Genomic DNA, 17,717 nt, shown 5'->3' with positions numbered 1-17,717 from the left:
CAAGGACACCAAAAAGTCAAAGGTTGGGGATGCCCCGGAAGGCATCCCCTCTTTCGTCCACTTCCATCGGTAATTTACTTGGAGCTATATTTTTATTCACCACATGATATGTGTTTTGCTTGGAGCGTCTTATATTATTTGTGTCTTTGCTTGTTAGTCTACCACAATAATTCTTGCTGTACACACCTTTTGAGAGAGCCATGCATGAATTGAAATTTGTTAGAATACTCTATGTGCTTCACTTATATCTTTTGAGCTTGATAGTTTACTCTATGTGCTTCACTTAGATCTTTTAGAGCACGGTGGTGGATTGTTTTAAGGAAACTTGATCTCTCATGCTTCACTTAGATTATTTTGAGAGTCTTTAATAGCATGGTAATTTTCTTAATGTTAATATATTTGGTATTCAAGATATGTGAAACTTTCTTTTTAGTGGGTTGAATACTAAGATAAGTTTGATGCTTGATAATTGTTTTGAGATATGGAGGTGATAATATCATAGTCATGCTAGTTGAGTAGTTGTGAATTTGAGAAATACTTGTGTTGAAGTTAGCAAGTCCCGTAGCATGCACGTATGGTTAAAGTTGTGTAACAAATTTGAAGCATGAAGTGTACCTGGCTTGTGCATCCTTATGAGTGGCGGTCGGGGACGAGCGATGGTCTTTTCCTACCAATCTATCCCCCTAGGAGCATGCGTGTAGTACTTGATTTTTGATGACTTCTAAATTTTTGCAATAAGTATATGAGTTCTTTTGACTAATGTTGAGTCCATGGATTATACGCACTTTTACCTTTCCGCCATTTGCTAGCCTCTTCGGTACCGTGCATTGCCCTTTCTCACATTGAGAGTTGGTGCAAACTTCGCCGGTGCATCCAAACCCCGTAATATGATACGCTCTTTCACACATAAACCTCTCTATATCTTCCTCAAAACAGCCACCACACCTACCTATCATGGCATTTCCATAGCCATTCCGAGATATATTGCCATGCAACTTCCACCATCATCATCATCATCATGACATGCTTTACTTTTGTCATATTGCCATTGCATGATCTTGTAGTTGACATCGTATTTGTGGCAAAGCCACCATGCATTATTTTTCATACATGTCACTCTTGATTCATTGCACCATCCCGGTACACCGCCGGAGGCATTCATATAGAGTCATATCTTGTTCTAGTATCGAGTTGTAATCATTATGTTGTAATCAATAGAAGTGTGATGATCATCATTATTAGAGCATTGCCCAATCAAAAAAAAGAGAAAGGCCAAAAAGAAAAAAAGAAAGACCCAAAAAAAATAAGGAGAAAATAAAAAGGGCAATGCTACTATCTCCTTTTCCACACTTGTGCTTCAAAGTAGCACCTTGTTCTTCATGTAGTGAGTCTCATATATTGTGCTTCAAAGTAGCACCATGATTTTGATATAGAACTTGGCTTGTATATTCCTACGATGGGCTTTCTCAAATGCCCTAGGTCTTCATGAGCAAGCAAGTTGGATGCACACCCACTAGTTTTCTTTTATTGAGCATTCATAGCTCTAGTGCATCCGTTGCATGGCAATCCCTACTCCTCATGTTGACATCAATTGATGGGCATCTCCATAGCCCGTTGATTATCCTCGTCAATGTGAGACTTTCTCCTTTTTTGTCTTCTCCACACAATCCCCATCATCATATTCTATTCCACCCATAGTGCTATATCCATGGCTCACGCTCATGTATTGCGTGAAGGTTGAAAAAGTTTGAGATTATTTAAGTATGAAACAATTGCTGATACGTCTCCAACGTATCTATAATTTTTGATTGCTCCATGCTACTTTATCTACTGTTTTAGGCAATATTGGGCTTTATTATCCACTTTTATATTATTTTTGGGACTAACCTATTAACCGGAGGCCCAGCCCAGATTTGCTGTTTTATGCCTATTTCAGTATTTCGAGGAAAAGGAATATCAGACGGAGTCAAAACGGAACGAAATCAACTGGAGAAGTTATTTTTGGAAGGAAACCCACCTGATGGACTTGGACCCCACGTCAGAAGATACGGGAGGTGCTCACGAGGGTGGGGGGCGCGCCCTCCCCCCTGGGCGCCCCCTGCCTCGTGGGGCCCCCGTAGCTCCACCGACGTTCTCCTTTCACCCATATATACCGTCGTACCCTAAAACTTCCAGAACAGAAGATAGATCGGGAGTTCCGCCGCCGCAAGCCTCCAGAACCACGAAAAACCAATCGGGACCCCTTTCCGGTACCCTGCCGGAGGGGGGATCCATCTCCGGTGGCCATCTTCATCATCCCGGCGCTATCCATGACGAGGAGGGAGTAGTTCACCCTCGGGGCTGAGGGTATGTACCAGTAGCTATGTGTTTGATCTCTCTCTCTCGTGTTCTCTCTCGTGTTCCCTCTATGGCACGATCTTGATGTATCCCGAGCTTTGCTATTGTAGTTGGATCTTATGATGTTTCTCCCCCTCTACTCTCTTGTGATGAATTGAGTTTTTCCCCTTTGAAGTTATCTTATCGGATTGAGTCTTTATGAGAACACTTGATGTATGTCTTGGTGATCAACTTGCGGGTTTCGTGACATTGGGAACCTATGCATAGGGGTTGGCACACGTTCTTGATTCTCCGGTAGAAACTTTGGGGCACTCTTTGAAGTACTTTTATGTTGGTTGGATAAATCTGAGATTGTGTGATGCATATCGTATAATCATGCCCACGGATACTTGAGGTGACAATGGAGTATCTAGGTGACATTAGGGTTTTGGTTGATTTGTATCTTAAGGTGTTATTCTAGTACGAACTCTTTTATAGATTGATCCGAAAGAATAGCTTTGTGGTGGTTTCGTACCCGACCATAATCTCTACGTTTGTTCTCTGCTATTAGTGGCTTTGGAGTGACTCTTTGTCGCATGTTAGAGGGCTTGTCATATGATCTATCTATGTTATTATTGTTGAGTGAACTTACACTAGTGAAAGTATGAACCCTAGGCCTTGTTTCCTATCATTGCAATACCGTTTACGCTCACTTTTACCGCTCGCTACCTTGCTGTTTTTATATTTTCAGATTACAAAAACACATATCTACCATCCATATTGCACTTGTATCACCATCTCTTCGCCGAACTAGTGCACCTATACAATTTACCGTTGTATTGGGTGTGTTGGGGACACAAGGGACTTTTTGTTATTTGGTTGCAGGGTTGTTTGAGAGAGACCATCTTCCTCCTACGCCTCTCGCGGATTGATAAACCTTAGGTCATCCACTTGAGGGAAATTTGCTACTTTCCTACAAACCTGTGCACTTGCAGGCCCAACAACGTCTACAAGAAGAAGGTTGTGTAGTAGACATCAACCGCCCTCGAAGATGAGGTTCTGCATGTAGTCCTTGTCGACGGCGGACAGCATTCCCTCGAACGGGTTGCGGGCCTCCGGGAGCACGTCGGCCCGCGTCTGTCGCGCACGTTTCCTGGCGCCACCAGGTGATGAGCCACCGGCCACCGAGGTGGCGCTGAGGTCGATGGGCGCGGGCGCGGGCGTGGAAGGCGCGACCACGCTCACGTCGGGCGAGCACTCCCCGGAGAGGCGGGAGGCCTGCAGGTACACGTGGAAGCCGGGCACCGGGTTGCAAGCCGACGCGCGGGGCGAGTCGGGCAGCACCATCCGAGGAAACGATGATGAGCCGGTGCTGGCCACGGTGACGGCGGCGTTGAGGAGGCCGTGCTGGCCAGGGTTTAACCCTAGAATGTACAGCGCCTCCCTCGTTGCCGCCGCGACGCGGGCGTTGGTGACCTCCTACTGCGCAGCGGCGGCCATGGCGGCCTGAGCGGCGGCCTCACCCCTCGCGTCCGCAGCGTGCCTCCGGTCCTTCCTCTTGGCTGACTCCCTTGCCCGTTGTGCGGGCGTCAGTGGCTTCTTTGGCTTCGCCGCGGCAGCGGTCTTGCGAGGGGCACGAGGCTTGCCTTTCCCGGCAGGGCAGGGGCGCCGGACGAGGCGAGGCCGGTGGCGTCCTCCATGGTGGGGTGTGGGGCGGGAGCGCGCGGGCGGGAGGGTTTTTGGGGGAAAATGGTGGTGGCTGCCACCGATCGGCGGGCCCGGAGAGAGGAGTAGGCGCGCGCGTCCGTCTCATGTCCGCGTCGACGCAAAGCCGGCTCCAAAATGGGCCGGGAATGGGTCGGCAGGCGGACGCCAAGCGGACACGTGTCCGTTTAGGTCGGCGCGTTGGACCGACTTTTGTGTCCGCGCCGATCCAAACGGACGCCAGCGGACCCAATGGATAGCCCCATTAAAGTTGCTCTTATGTCCGCAATGTAATGATCCATCTCATTCGGCTAAAGATTGCAAGACTGTTATCATGTGATGTATGTGGGAAAGCCACTCATACCACTGAGTGTTGTGGTTTGACAAATTCTCCCCCTGCAACTTTTTATAAGACGTTTGTAGAGTCCACGGCAGTGTCAAAAAGCATCTTATATTATGTTACGGACGGAGTAAAACCGAAGCCAGTTCTGAAGGCTGTAGGTTTTGCTGCAAAGGGACTCGGCTGCTTATTTGCTCGCTCGGTGTGTGAAGAAAGTGAATCAGAGTAATGCTGTCAACGTGTTGGCAAATGGTTCTTTAGATCAACACAGTTTGGAACAGTTTTTTGCTAGTATTTCAACATTGGGGTGTGGTGAATTTGTAATGGAGTGCTAAGGCCATTGTTGAGGACAGAGACCTGCTGAAATTCCAAAACATTAAGAATGTTGAAGAGAAGCAGATCTTCTCTGAGTTCAACCTCAGAGTCAGAGGAACTCACATCCATGTTGAGATGGCATTCTGCACATGCGCTGCTAGAGCCTATAGCCAACACCAAACACCAGTCTATCTGGCATTCCCAAAGAGTTGTTACACCACAAGAGAGTGCGAGGCAGCATCCTCTAGTCCCGTTTTCTACCAACTATACGCACGTCGTGCAAACTTCTCAATGTTGTTGTCACCGCCGACAACGACCATTACAACCGCGGGAAAAGAGGAGTAGTTGGGTAAAAAAAGTACTATGTTATACCCTTTTTAGTTCAATGATGAAATGACCTAAATTTCTAAAATGATCTCACTTCTGAAATTTTAATTCGCTTCAGCAAACTTAGGAGGGTTGAAGCGCGTGCATTGGTATAAAGTATAAAAAAAATTCAAGGGTGCATTGGTATTGAAAAACAATATAATTCAGCTAGTCATGAGCCCCCACAGCGCCTTGACGTTCGCAGCCGTCGGATCGCTCAAACGTACGATCCAGATCAGCTTTGGTCGTCCCAGGTCACTCACGTGCTGCAAACAACGTCTCACGGGCCGCTGCTCTGCAGAACGACCTCGTGTTTCTCTCTGTAATTGGGTTGTCCAAGGCCCACTTCTTTCTATTCGGACGCCAACAGCCCAGGTTGACTTGGTTCAGCGCTATCCCCAAAAAATGCCGGTGCTCCTGTTGGGAACCTCCTATCTGCCGCATTATGCGGCAGACTGGCGGTGCGTTGCACAGGAGCCGAACGAACGGGGCGGCCCCGGGTAGCGAACCCCGCAATGCGGGAAAAAATCAGCAAAAAGGGTACGTGCTCGCGCCGCGTGACTCTCATTTCATGCACAAAGCCACTTGATCTGAACACCTTCTCTGACTAATATGCAGCTCATGTTTTAAGTAGTGGTACAGGATTCGTACTAGGCACACGAGGATTCGTACTAGGCACCTCCTGGTAGTATGCAGTGGTACATAACCAGTGGAATACATTACCTTGGTGTCTGAAAATTGCAGTGTGGCCTATAAGAATTGTGAGCGTCAACAGATCTAAATATTATTAGAAATTTTAAAAGCATTTTTATTTAGGAAAGTGAATATTTATTGAAACAAAAACATTTCAAATTTGTGCAAAAAATCTATAAATTGGTAAATTATTTGAAAATGCGAAAAATTTATGGAAAATTCAAACATTTTTCAATCTTGAACAAATTTTAGAAAAAAATGGAAACACTTGAAATTTATTGAAAACGTTAACTTTTAAAAAAACGAACATTTTTTGGAAAAAATGAAACATTTATTGAAATCTAAAGGAAAATTTGAAAACGAACAATTTCTAAAACTGTGAATAAAATTTAGAAAAGGGGAACATTTTTTTATTATCAAGAACATTTTTCGAATTTGTAAAAAAAATTGAAAAGTCAGGAACATTTCTGAAGTTCTGAACAAGTTTTAAACACCGAACAAAACTTAGATAAACGACTATTGATTTCCAATTTGTGAACTTTTTTTTAAAATAGCGAACATTTTTTGAATTTATGAACAAAACTGTAAAGAAAAGAACATTTTTTTTAACTTCTGACAAATTATTGAAACTGCCAAACAATATTTGGAAAAGGCAAACAATTTTTTTATTATGTGAGCAATTTTCGAAACCAAGAATATTTTGGAAAGATGTGAACGAAAATTTAAAAGGAACATTTTTTGAACTTTTTAACAATTTTTTGAAAGCATGAAATTTTTTAAAGTCAGGACAAAATTTGAAAATGAGAACATTTTGTGAAGTTTTGAACAATTTTTTTGAAAGCATGAACATTTTTTAAATTCAGGAACAAAATTTGAATGAGAACATTGTTTGAAGTTTTGAACAATTTATGAGCAACACAAATATTTTCTGAAAAAAAAGAAAATAACCTTGAAAACAGAAAAAGAAAAAATGAAAAAGAAAGAAAACGAAACAGAAAACAGAAAAAAAACATAAAAACGAAACAAAGAAAAAAAATAAAAAAAACGTTTCAGGAACCTCCTAAAAGGTCCCAAAACCGGAGAAAACTGACTGCGAACCATCTAGAACGCGAAATCGCTAATTAAGGAGTATTCGTTGCAAAGATCACTCCAATTCCCCTAATTGCATCAAGTGGCGCACATGCAGCGCGTCACTTGTCGCAACCTGAGAGTTTCCCTTTTTTTAGATCCGTTTATTCAAAATGTTTTTATCTCTCAAACCGTGCGTCCAAATCTCGAACCGCTTTCATTATTGGATTCCTCGCGTCTAGATCTCCAAAACTAGATCCCATGTTGATAGGTTTTGACGAACTTTTTTTTTCATGAAAAAAATCGGTGAAAAAACCGAATCGGGAGCACGGGTTTTTTCCCTTTCCGAAAGAGGCACGGGCGTGCCTCTCACGAAATCACAACCGTGCCTCTCGCGAAAGCAAAACCGTGACTCTCGCGGAAGGAAAAAAAAAGAGAAAACGCATTTTTTCCGTTTCCAAGAGGCACGGACGTGACTTTCGCGAAAGCACACCCGTGCCTCTCGCGGAAGCAAAACGGTGACTCTCGCGAAAGAAAAAAACAGAAAACATGTTTTTTTTGTTTCCAAGGAGGCACGGCTGTTACTCTCGCGAAAGCAAAACCGTGCCTCTCGCGGAAGCAAAACCGTGACTCTCGCGAAAGGAAAAAAACGTGTTTTTCGCGCAATTTTTTTTCAACTTTTTTGTTCGAAAACCTAAGGAAGACCAATGAAAACCAAAACGTCGAAAAAAACCAGAATAAACGTTTAAAAAGACGAAAACGCTTGCAGAAAAATAAAAGAAAAACAAAATCCGGAGGGAGCGTCCAGAGCTCGACATGTGGCGAATGGTTGAGATGGCGCCAAGGGACGCTGATCGTTGCGAGGCTCCCGAAGGAGCACTCGTTAACTAGTTTCTCTCGCTAGAACGTTTCCAAAACCAAAAACAATCAAGCATTTAATGGGCCAGCCCATCCCGAGCGCTCGTTCAGATTCCCTGTGCATCGCTCCGGCAATTTGCCACAGCGAGCGGCAAATAGGAAAAACCCTCCTGCTGGGTGTTTTCAGGTGTGCCCATGCACCAACCCAGGTAGGCTGGCCCATGTAGAGCGAGGGTCGATTGCATTTTATTACCTCTAGATTCGCTCGGTCGCATTAGAAAAACAGAACGAAAAAAATTGTAATAGCTGAAAACAAATCATGAAATCAAAAAGTTCATGGATTTTGTAAATGTTCATTAATTTCAAAAATGTTCATCAAAAATCTTCGTGGATTTTCTGAAAAAAAGTTGATTGAATTTTACAAAATTTCATCAAATTTGAAAAAAATGATTTTCAAAAATGTTCATCAAAATTGAAAAAAGTTTGTTGTATTTAAAAAAAATATCAAACTTGAAAAAAATCATTGGTTTTGAAAAACATTCATCAAATTTGAGAAAACAATCATCAATTTGAAGAAAAAGTTGTCGTATGTGCAAACAATTCATCAAACTAGGAAGAACAAAAAGAAAAAACCAGAAAACATAAAAAGAAAAAGGAAAAAGGAAAAAATGAAGAATAAAAGAAGGAAAAGGTTGTAACTTACCAGATCCTGCTGGGTGGCTTGATGAGGTACGTTGCTGGTTCAAATCACAGCCAGCGCGCATTGTTTCTCGGATTAAAAACCCAGAAAAATACTAGGCCGATCCAGCCGCAGGGTTGCTCCAAACGGGCACCTAATAGGAATTGCCGCATTACCATGTGAAACTAGAGAAGATCCTCCGAAGTCTGAACATCTGAATATGCCTTTTGAAGACATCAAGAAGGCCGGGTAGGTGGCGAACGTCGTTCGAGGGAACGCTCAACGGCTCAAGTTGAATTGCTTTCTTTCTAACAATACGTACATATTCTCGTCTGAACTTGTACATGTGATGTGCTGACGACTTTACATGTGAAAGCGAACGCATAAAGCGAGCACATCTGGTACAGATAAATTTTTATTTTGAGAAATAGATACAATGATTGTATATTCAACAAACGGAGAAATTCAATCTGGACTAGAAAAAAATCCTAGGACCGTACAAATGAAAGCAGCGGAAGAGCAAAATTTGCAGCACATTTCGGTGAAGTTTTCAAATGAAATAGTAGCTGGGAAGTTCACGAGCCACGTCACATAATTGCAGCCACGGAAAAATAAAGCATATAGAACTATGAAGATACTATATGCATCAACCACTCCGGCGGCATCCTCCACCACGTAGGCGTCACTGTCAGTCTGTCGCTTGCACGTCCCAAGCAGTTCTGCCGTCGATTAGCCTAACAAAGATAAAACTATAGAGGAGTGAATCTAAGATAAGTTTTGTTGATTGTGGAAACACCTCCGCAGATCAGTAATAAAGTATCCATGCATCAGTGACAAATTGACAACAAGACTAAATAAATACAGCGTTGTTAAGTGAAGTGTCTGGTGTTGCCTCAAAAGTCAGGGTCGTTTGGGTATGCAGGATCTCTCAAGCCCCCCGGAAACAAAGGGACTCCCTTGTTTGGGTTGCGCTGATGAAGGAATTATTTTTTGAATTTAGCTACTTCACAGTCAGGGATGGCTTCCAGAGTTGGATTTTGAGATGATACTTGGGTCAATGCAACTCTTTGCGGAGTGCAATACCCAGGTTTGTAAAGAATTATTAGGCATAAATATGTATAGATCGTCCAGGTCCTGGGCCAAGCCGAACTGACATCTCTTTCCGTGTAGATTTATAGCTTGGTCACAAAACGTGGAATGAATTACATGCACATTTGGAGCCTATCAACCATGGTCGGAGCTATGCATCTCCCGCACAGCCGTGCATGCCGTGGACGGGATGAGATCGCCAATGCTAAAATGTGATAGGTAATATTTATGAAAGTTTTCTTGCTGGCCACATGGAGCTTCTGGAAGGGACGCAATAACAAACATTTCAGAGGGATTACACCGTCTAGAAGAAGATCCTGACTAATTAGATTCAAGGAAGATTTTACTCTCCTCGCTTATAGGGTGAAGAAGAAACACAAAAATCTTATTTCTTCTTTGCTTACTTCTCTCTCCTAGCTATCATCCCCCTCAACCCCAAAGTAGGGTGGGTTTGTAAATTCTCTATGTACAGTTACCTCTTCATTCTATTAATTTAATTACAGTCAGAGCTTCTCCTACTGTACAAGGTTAAAAAAAACAGCGAGATAGGTCTGAGCTCGGTTCAATCACGAAACACGACATGCACGACATGGCGAGGTGGGCGATGGAGGAGCGCGTGGAGTGCAATACCCAGGTTTGTAAAGGATTATTAGGCATAAATATGTATAGATCGTCCAGGTCCTTGGCCAAGCCGAACTGACATCTCTTTCCGTGTAGATTTATAGCTTGGTCACAAAACGTGGAATGAATTGCTTGCACATTTGGAGCCTATCAAGCATGCATGGTCGGAGCTATACATTATTTTGTTGGAGTAATTAGCTATTTTCTGATTAATTTAGTCCATAAATAAGTCATAAACATGGCACTGATAGTATTAAACTTATACTGATATCTTGTCATGTAGGCACGTACTGCGCATATAATAGAAACATCTACGTAGATAGCTAGTACAGACAACATAAAAATAAACAGCAGAGGGATAAACAAATTATACACTCCATTCGACGAAGTCATAGCCACCGCAGTGGCGTCCTTCTTCTCGGCTTCGATGGACATGGTGATGTCGAAGGAGACGAGGACGCAGACGAACAACAGTGAGCAATCGTGTAGGAGACGCTCTCTAAAAACCTAATCACTCTTCCCCGATGAAGGATCGCAAAAGGTTGGGTTCTGGAGGCAAACTCTCCCGCACAGCCGTGCATGCCGTGGACGGGATGAGATCGCCAGTGCTAAAATGTGATAGGTAATATTTATGAAAGTTTTCTTGCTGGCCACGTGGAGCTTCTGGAAGGGACGCAATAACAAACATTTCAGAGGGATTACACCGTCTAGAAGAAGATCATGACTAATTAGATTCAAGGAAGATTTTACTCTCCTCACTTATAGGGTGAATAAAAAACACAAAAAATCTTATTTCTTCTTTGGTTACTTCTCTCTCCTAGCTATCATCCCCCTCAACCCCAAAGTAGGATGGGTTTGTAAATTCTCTATGTACAGTTACCTCTTCATTCTATTAATTTAATTACAGTAGGAGAAGGTTAAAAAAACAGTGAGGATAGGTTTGAGCTTGGTTCAATCACAAAACACGACGTGCACGGCATGGTGAGGTGGGCGGCGGAGGAGCAGCGCGCGGGGACCACTCCTCTGCTCGCAGCTCCAATTCCTCCACAGATGAACGCATATGGAGAATATCCCAAACCGACATAAGGTTCTTGCCTTAGTGCAATTCTAGTAGAATCGCCATATTCGTAGACTATATAACGCATACGGAGTATGCTCCATATGTATTTGGAGGCTGCGGAGGCTATGCGCAAATACAGAGTCATCATACTATCGCCTCCATATTTTTAATCCAAGTAGGACCTACCTGTCACTGGGTCATAGGTTCTTCCCCAATAGTTCGAACTTCAAAACACATTTGATTGAAACCGATTTCATTCCTAATAATTCGGGCAGAAAATTAGTCGCACTGTGACTTACATTGATCGAGCAACTAATGATTAGTTAAACTTAATACTAAGTAGGTAATTAGTTGCAGCCACATCTAGCGCCACTGTCGGTGTAGAGTGCGGCAATGTACGCCACCATGGCCCGGAAAATGCACCTTGACGACCTTGTCGCAGGTCAGGGGGGGTTCATTCTTTAGCAAAATCGACGAGGATGCAGTGGATTAGAGGCGAGGTGAGAGGGGATTGGGAGGCACCAGCGAGTGGAAAGGATAAGGAAGAGAGGGAAGATCACACACCTTTTATAGTCCGTCGTAGACAACATTAAGAGGGAACATGGGGAATCGACCATCAAGGGGAGCGCTTCCCAGTGATAAAAGTTTTCTGCCCTCACATACCTCCCAGCTACTCACACGCAAGCTAGGACGTGCTGGCACCTGGCGGCCATTCGATGGGTCGCCGCGAGAATTTGATGGAGCAGTCACGCCATAATGGTTAGGTGGTTGCTTCGTCGGTGGTGTGTGGAGGCCCCACTACCTCAAATCACACTTGTAGGACGAGTAGGAAGAACCCGAAACTTTCATCATGTGCTGACAGTTTGGTTTGAAGGCTCCTAATATGAAGTCTAGGAGACCAGACAAGTAGGGAGCTCCAAAAAATATGGCAAATGAGGGGGTGAATTAATGACGCCTCTAGTAGAGTGGTTTTTAAAATCCGTAGCGCTATATTGAAAGTCATTATGTAGTTTGAGACCTTTTGGCGACTCTGTTGGAGTTGCTGCTCTTAAGAATCACATGCTACAACTCCTTCATATTCGCAAATACGTAGCCTCGATAAGGGAGACATTACAATGGCCACTTGTTCTGAATGACATTCAAACCGCTCATGACAGCCACTGTAATCATTAGAAAAAGCTTTGCCACATCAACATCATTGTACCAGAACATATCTTGTGCATTTCTCTTGTCATAACAAATAAGTTTATAGGAGAGCTATATTAATAACATATGTAAAACTGAATTACATAGATTTGATCTATATTAAATTAATCAAAAAATAAATTTTGAACTACATATATTTGGTGTCATGAACAGAACTATAGCCGAAACGCCATGGATGGTAAGTTTTTTCGACAAGGTTGGTGGGAAACGCATAGGCCGCAACACGAGAGTGTATATAAGGTTAAAAGATCTGATCCACCACTCGAGGTACATAAAGGATGGAATTAGAGCGTGAACATCAGCAAAAAAAAAAAAACTCGCTGTCCGTGGTGTGTCTGAGACTTTGGACTACGTAGTACTATTCCCTCCGTCTCATGTTAGCTTGAAAAACGTTTTTTCTTATATGATGGGACGGAGGACTAGTATTGGCAGCCAATTTCCCCCCTTTCTTTTGCTGTCTCAGGTGTTGTTGATTTAGATGTAGTACCTAATTAGTAGGATTTTTCTGAATTTCATTGCACGGCGACGGCATAGAAGAGGCCTTTTTGGGGTGACGTCCTGCTGAGGCCACCCTTGGCCTACCCACCCCCTCCTCTCCACCCACCAACCCACCCGCGGCGGCCTGGTGCGCTTGGAAGCCGCCAGCCCCGGGCCCACCCGTCGGCCAACGGCGACGAAGTGGGCTGCTATGTCCACGAGGTGTGAAAAGGCGATGCCACGGAACGGACGCTATTCTATTTAACCCGGCGCGAGGGGGGATGCGGTGGGTGGTCGCTCTCGCATCGCACCGCAAAGCCAACACTTGTCTTCCTTCCTCGTCGACCCGCGCAGCGTAGGCGGATCTCATCCCCTCCCCACCCGAATCTCGTCCCCTTGTTTGTTTCTTTGCTTGTGCCCCGACCGATCTCCGCCGGGGCGGAGGAACCGAGTCGGTGAGGTAGGCAGTAGCTAGATATTTTATCTCCTGCTCTCCGGGCCGGCGGTGCGTGTTCCTAGTCTTAGTCTTAGGGGCGGGCGGAGGACTGAAGCTGAGCCACGCGGTGGCTGGCTCAGATCCATGCGCTATCTTCCTAGTCTTAGTCTTAGGGGTGGGGCAGGAGCATGCACCCCGAGCAGCAACCATATATAGGATTTCTGCCTGTGCTCTACTGTCTTGGCCTCAGGGGCCATGCCTGATTGTGATTGACCCGGAGGGCTACAGATTATGTTTGAGCATGCTATCGGTTTCTTTTCTTAAGTGAATCATGTGGCTCGCTCAACCATGTGGGCGGTGCTGTCTGAATCCATTCTCATCTTCTTCTCAACCATATTGCTCTTGGCCATAAGAAGAAGAAGAAGATGTACTAGTTAGTTATGGATATGGATTTGGATTTGGCGTGTGTTTAATATCTTGACCGCATAAGCTGCTGCCCGCCCTGTTGCATCTCTACTCTGAATATTGCATCTACTCCAGTTTGACATTCCTGACCTTGCATTCAGTTGCCCGCCGGCCACTTTGTGGATAAGTTTTCTCAAACCTCTATTCTCTGCAAACAATTAGTCAGAGTGAAGCTTGGTCTTGCGTCTAGTGCGTATGCATCATCATTTATTTGGTCTCTCTAGACAGGCTGTTAACCTTCTACTAGTAAGATATGCATAAATAAATTGTCTAACTAACTTTGTGTTTGGTGGATATCTTTTTCAGGTACGAGATGGCTCTCACCAGAATTGGTCTTGCTGGCCTCGCCGTCATGGGCCAGAACCTCGCCCTCAACATTGCGGAGAAAGGGTTCCCCATCTCTGTCTACAACAGGACCACCTCCAAGGTCGATGAGACTGTTCAGCGCACCAAGCTAGAAGGAAACCTTCCTCTCTACGGTTTCCATGACCCTGCATCCTTCGTCAACTCCATTCAGAAGCCACGTGTCGTCATCATGCTTGTCAAGGCCGGTGCTCCTGTTGACCAGACCATCGCAACGCTCGCAGCACACCTGGAGCAGGGCGACTGCATCGTTGATGGAGGAAACGAGTGGTACGAGAACACGGAAAGGAGGGAGAAGGCGATGGAGGAGCGTGGACTCCTCTACCTCGGGATGGGTGTTTCCGGAGGAGAGGAGGGTGCCCGCCATGGCCCCTCCATGATGCCTGGAGGCTCATTGGAGGCATACCAGTACATTGAAGACATTCTTCTCAAGGTGTCTGCTCAGGTCCCTGACAGCGGCCCGTGCGTCACATACATTGGGAAGGGTGGATCCGGAAACTTTGTCAAGATGGTTCACAATGGCATTGAGTACGGTGACATGCAACTCATTGCTGAGGCGTACGACGTTCTCAAGTCGGTTGGGAAGCTCACAAACGGTGAGCTGCAGCAGGTTTTCGCCGAGTGGAACAAGGGTGAACTCCTCAGTTTCTTGGTTGAGATCACTGCTGATATCTTCAGCATCAAGGATGACCAGGGTGAGGGCTACTTGGTCGACAAGGTCCTGGACAAGACCGGGATGAAGGGAACCGGGAAGTGGATAGTGCAGCAAGCTGCTGAGCTCTCTGTGGCTGCTCCTACCATTGAGGCGTCCTTGGATTCCAGGTTCCTCAGCGGACTCAAGGATGAGCGTGTCGCGGCTTCCAAGATCTTCCAGGGTGACTACTCCAGTGGTGAAACTGTCGACAAGGCACAGCTGATCGAGGATGTGAGGAAGGCCCTCTACGCCTCCAAGATCTGCAGCTACGCCCAAGGCATGAACATCATCAAGGCCAAGAGCACGGAGAAGGGATGGGGCCTCAACCTCGGCGAGCTGGCCAGGATCTGGAAGGGCGGGTGCATCATCCGCGCCAGCTTCCTGGACCGCATCAAGAAGGCGTATGACAGGAACGGTGAGCTCGCCAACCTCCTCATCGACCCCGAGTTCGCGCAGGAGATCATGGACAGGCAAGCTGCATGGAGGAGGGTTGTCTGCCTCGCCATCAACAACGGCGTCAGCACCCCTGGCATGTCCACGAGTCTGGCCTACTTCGACTCCTACCGGAGGGACAGGCTCCCTGCCAACCTCGTCCAGGCCCAGAGGGACTACTTCGGGGCGCACACCTACGAGAGGGTTGACATGCCGGGCTCCTTCCACACCGAGTGGTACAAGATTGCCAACTCAAAGATCTAAGATGCTGCTGCTGCTCTACCAAGAGACGGTCCATCAAGTTTCGTCTTCTCGGTATCCTTTGTTGCTGCCAGTCATGAGTCCTTTTCCTGTAGGGGAGGAACCGCCGTTTAATTTTTATTATTTGAGTAACGAGTCCTGTATTTATTTTCTACAAGGAGACCACATATTCTCTCCAGTCTCCACTACTTCCATGTGATTGATCAACCCTGGAGGGAAGACATTGCCATTCTGAATTAGTTTGAATAAAATGTGTTTTTACCTACCTGTGTTTGATAGCCAGTGTTCCTGCTTTCTCAAGGCTGCTTTACTTGTTGCTTGTTTGTTGTGTCATATGATTCTCACAAAATTTTGTTGCTATCTCGTGTCTATGGTAGCATGTGACAGTCCTTTCCTTTTTGTTTGGAAGATAGGCCATGTTTGCCTACCCTGTTTATGGTTTTTTTGGGTACTGGATCAGGTATGGTACAGTTCTTGTGTTACATAGTTGAGTTGTGACACACTGTCAAAAGAAAGTTCCAACTGTGAACATAAGTAATCATGAAAGGTGTGGTACTACTGGCCTCTATGTAGTTCAAAGATGAGTCAGTTTTGTCGGAAGTTTGTAAGAAATCGGCTCATTTCGATAAAATATTACATTGAGTTTCATCTGAGATCGACCCATTTATATTCTGAGGCCCTGTTTGTTTGGGCTTTTGCTTCCGCTTTTGCAGCTTTGTCACTTTGACCAAAAAGCTATAAAAGCTCCTAAATAGGTGCTTCAAAAGCCATAAAAGCTCCAAAAGCACCCACTTAGGAGCTTTTATAACTTTTTGGCCAAAATGAAAAAACTGCAAAAGCAAAAGCAAAAGCTCAAACAAACAGGGCCTGAACCAATTAACATCCCTCATCCATTTATATTCTGAACCAACTTCCATCCCGCATCCTGTAGATGCTGGACTCAACTGTCTGTACTTGATTGCCAATCATCAGTGCTTAGTCTGACCAGGGAGTCTCCTGGTGCGTGTCGTGCAAAGACAGCTCTTCTTTGCAGTGCGTAAACCGAGTTTGCTACTCTGCTTCCGGTATTGTTTCCTACTACTCCCTCCGTCCGGGAAAAGTTGTCCGCGACTTAGTTCAACTCTAATTTTGCAAAAAAACCTCTTCTACGTTTTAAACTGTTGCAAATCAGCCCCCCCTCAGCTTCTTCCTCCTTCTTCCGTCGCCCGATCCATCCACCAAGGAGCCCGACCCCGACTGCAGCTGCTCCTCCAAGGCGACCACCTCGACGGGCGCCTCCTCCTCGTCGCCCTCCTCGCCGGCGCAGGTTCCTCGTGCCTGCGGCAATCCCAGCCGCCGCTCCCCTCTCCCTGACTTCGGCAGGCAGGGCCACGCGGGTCTTCCCAGGTGGCGGGACCTGTTGCTGCCGCTGCCATCCGTCCGCCACCTGCCGCTGCCGTCGCCCGCCACCTACTGCTGCCGCTGCAGCCCGCCCGATCGAGTCCGCGCGGACCTGTTGCTGCTGTTGGCGACTGCATCTGCTGCTGATGTCGGCGACTGCATTGGCTGCAGGTACTTCCTGAAAAATGGACTGATTGTGGCTGATTGATCTGAACCTGTGTCAACTGCAGTTTCAGTTACAGTGTGAATTGCATTATCAGCACACTTATGTAAGCATTGTACTTTGTGAAATCTTTGCTGTTCTTTGTGAAATCTTTGCTGTTCCATCAGAGTACTGTACCTGAAAATTAGTGAAGTTGATTTACACCAAGAGTACTCCAAAATTGTACTGTAAGGAGTTGCTCCTTGTGCTGCTGCTGCTCCTCCTGTTCCACCATCAATGGAGTTAAATGGATGTAAAATTGACAGTTCTTGATTAAAAAAATGTATCAAGAGGCCACAAAAATTGTAAACTTCTCTGAAACATGAAAATTTTGGACTGATATGAATTTGGCCATGTTTGAGGTGTTTTGACAACTGAATTTGGCCATGTTTTGACACTGAATTTAAATGATGTAATATGCATATTACAAGAAGTTTCATAAAGCAAATAAAAGTGCTTGTGAGGACAAGCTGTGTTCAATCAACTTGATGTTCAGAACCTGTCATTTTCTATGTGCTTGTGAGGACAAGCTGTGTTGATCAGTGCTGGGATGCTAACACCACAAGAAAACATGCATGCCATGTTCAGGCTTCTTTTTCTTAGTGCATATAGAAGTGGCAACTAATCACCACAAAACGGAGTGCATAGGTTCAGACTTGAAGCATGCATTTTCCATACATAGGTTCAGACTT

At 45.2% G+C, this 17,717-nt stretch overlaps 2 protein-coding genes across 2 annotated transcripts; one reads left to right on the top strand and one right to left on the bottom strand.

Annotated features, from left to right (window-relative positions):
- The first annotated feature begins 13,999 nt into the window (after positions 1–13,999).
- LOC125520826 (6-phosphogluconate dehydrogenase, decarboxylating 1-like) lies at positions 14,000–15,708 on the top strand. Its single transcript, XM_048685856.1, has one exon. It carries the CDS (start codon positions 14,007–14,009, stop codon positions 15,444–15,446), a length of 1,440 nt encoding a protein of 479 aa, XP_048541813.1. The 5' UTR covers positions 14,000–14,006; the 3' UTR covers positions 15,447–15,708.
- A 605-nt stretch (positions 15,709–16,313) lies between these two features.
- LOC125519015 lies at positions 16,314–17,465 on the bottom strand. Its single transcript, XM_048683899.1, has 2 exons — positions 17,164–17,465; positions 16,314–17,038 (listed from the first exon to the last, which is right to left on the bottom strand). Exons 1-2 carry the CDS (start codon positions 17,463–17,465, stop codon positions 16,555–16,557), a joined length of 786 nt encoding a protein of 261 aa, XP_048539856.1. The 3' UTR covers positions 16,314–16,554.
- Between the last annotated feature and the right edge of the window lie 252 nt (positions 17,466–17,717).

This window comes from Triticum urartu, chromosome 7 (genome assembly GCF_003073215.2).
Source record: "Triticum urartu cultivar G1812 chromosome 7, Tu2.1, whole genome shotgun sequence".
Taxonomy (NCBI): Eukaryota; Viridiplantae; Streptophyta; class Magnoliopsida; order Poales; family Poaceae; genus Triticum; species Triticum urartu.
The sequence above is the reverse complement of the archived record's forward strand: the minus strand, read 5'-3'. Positions and strand labels throughout refer to the sequence as shown.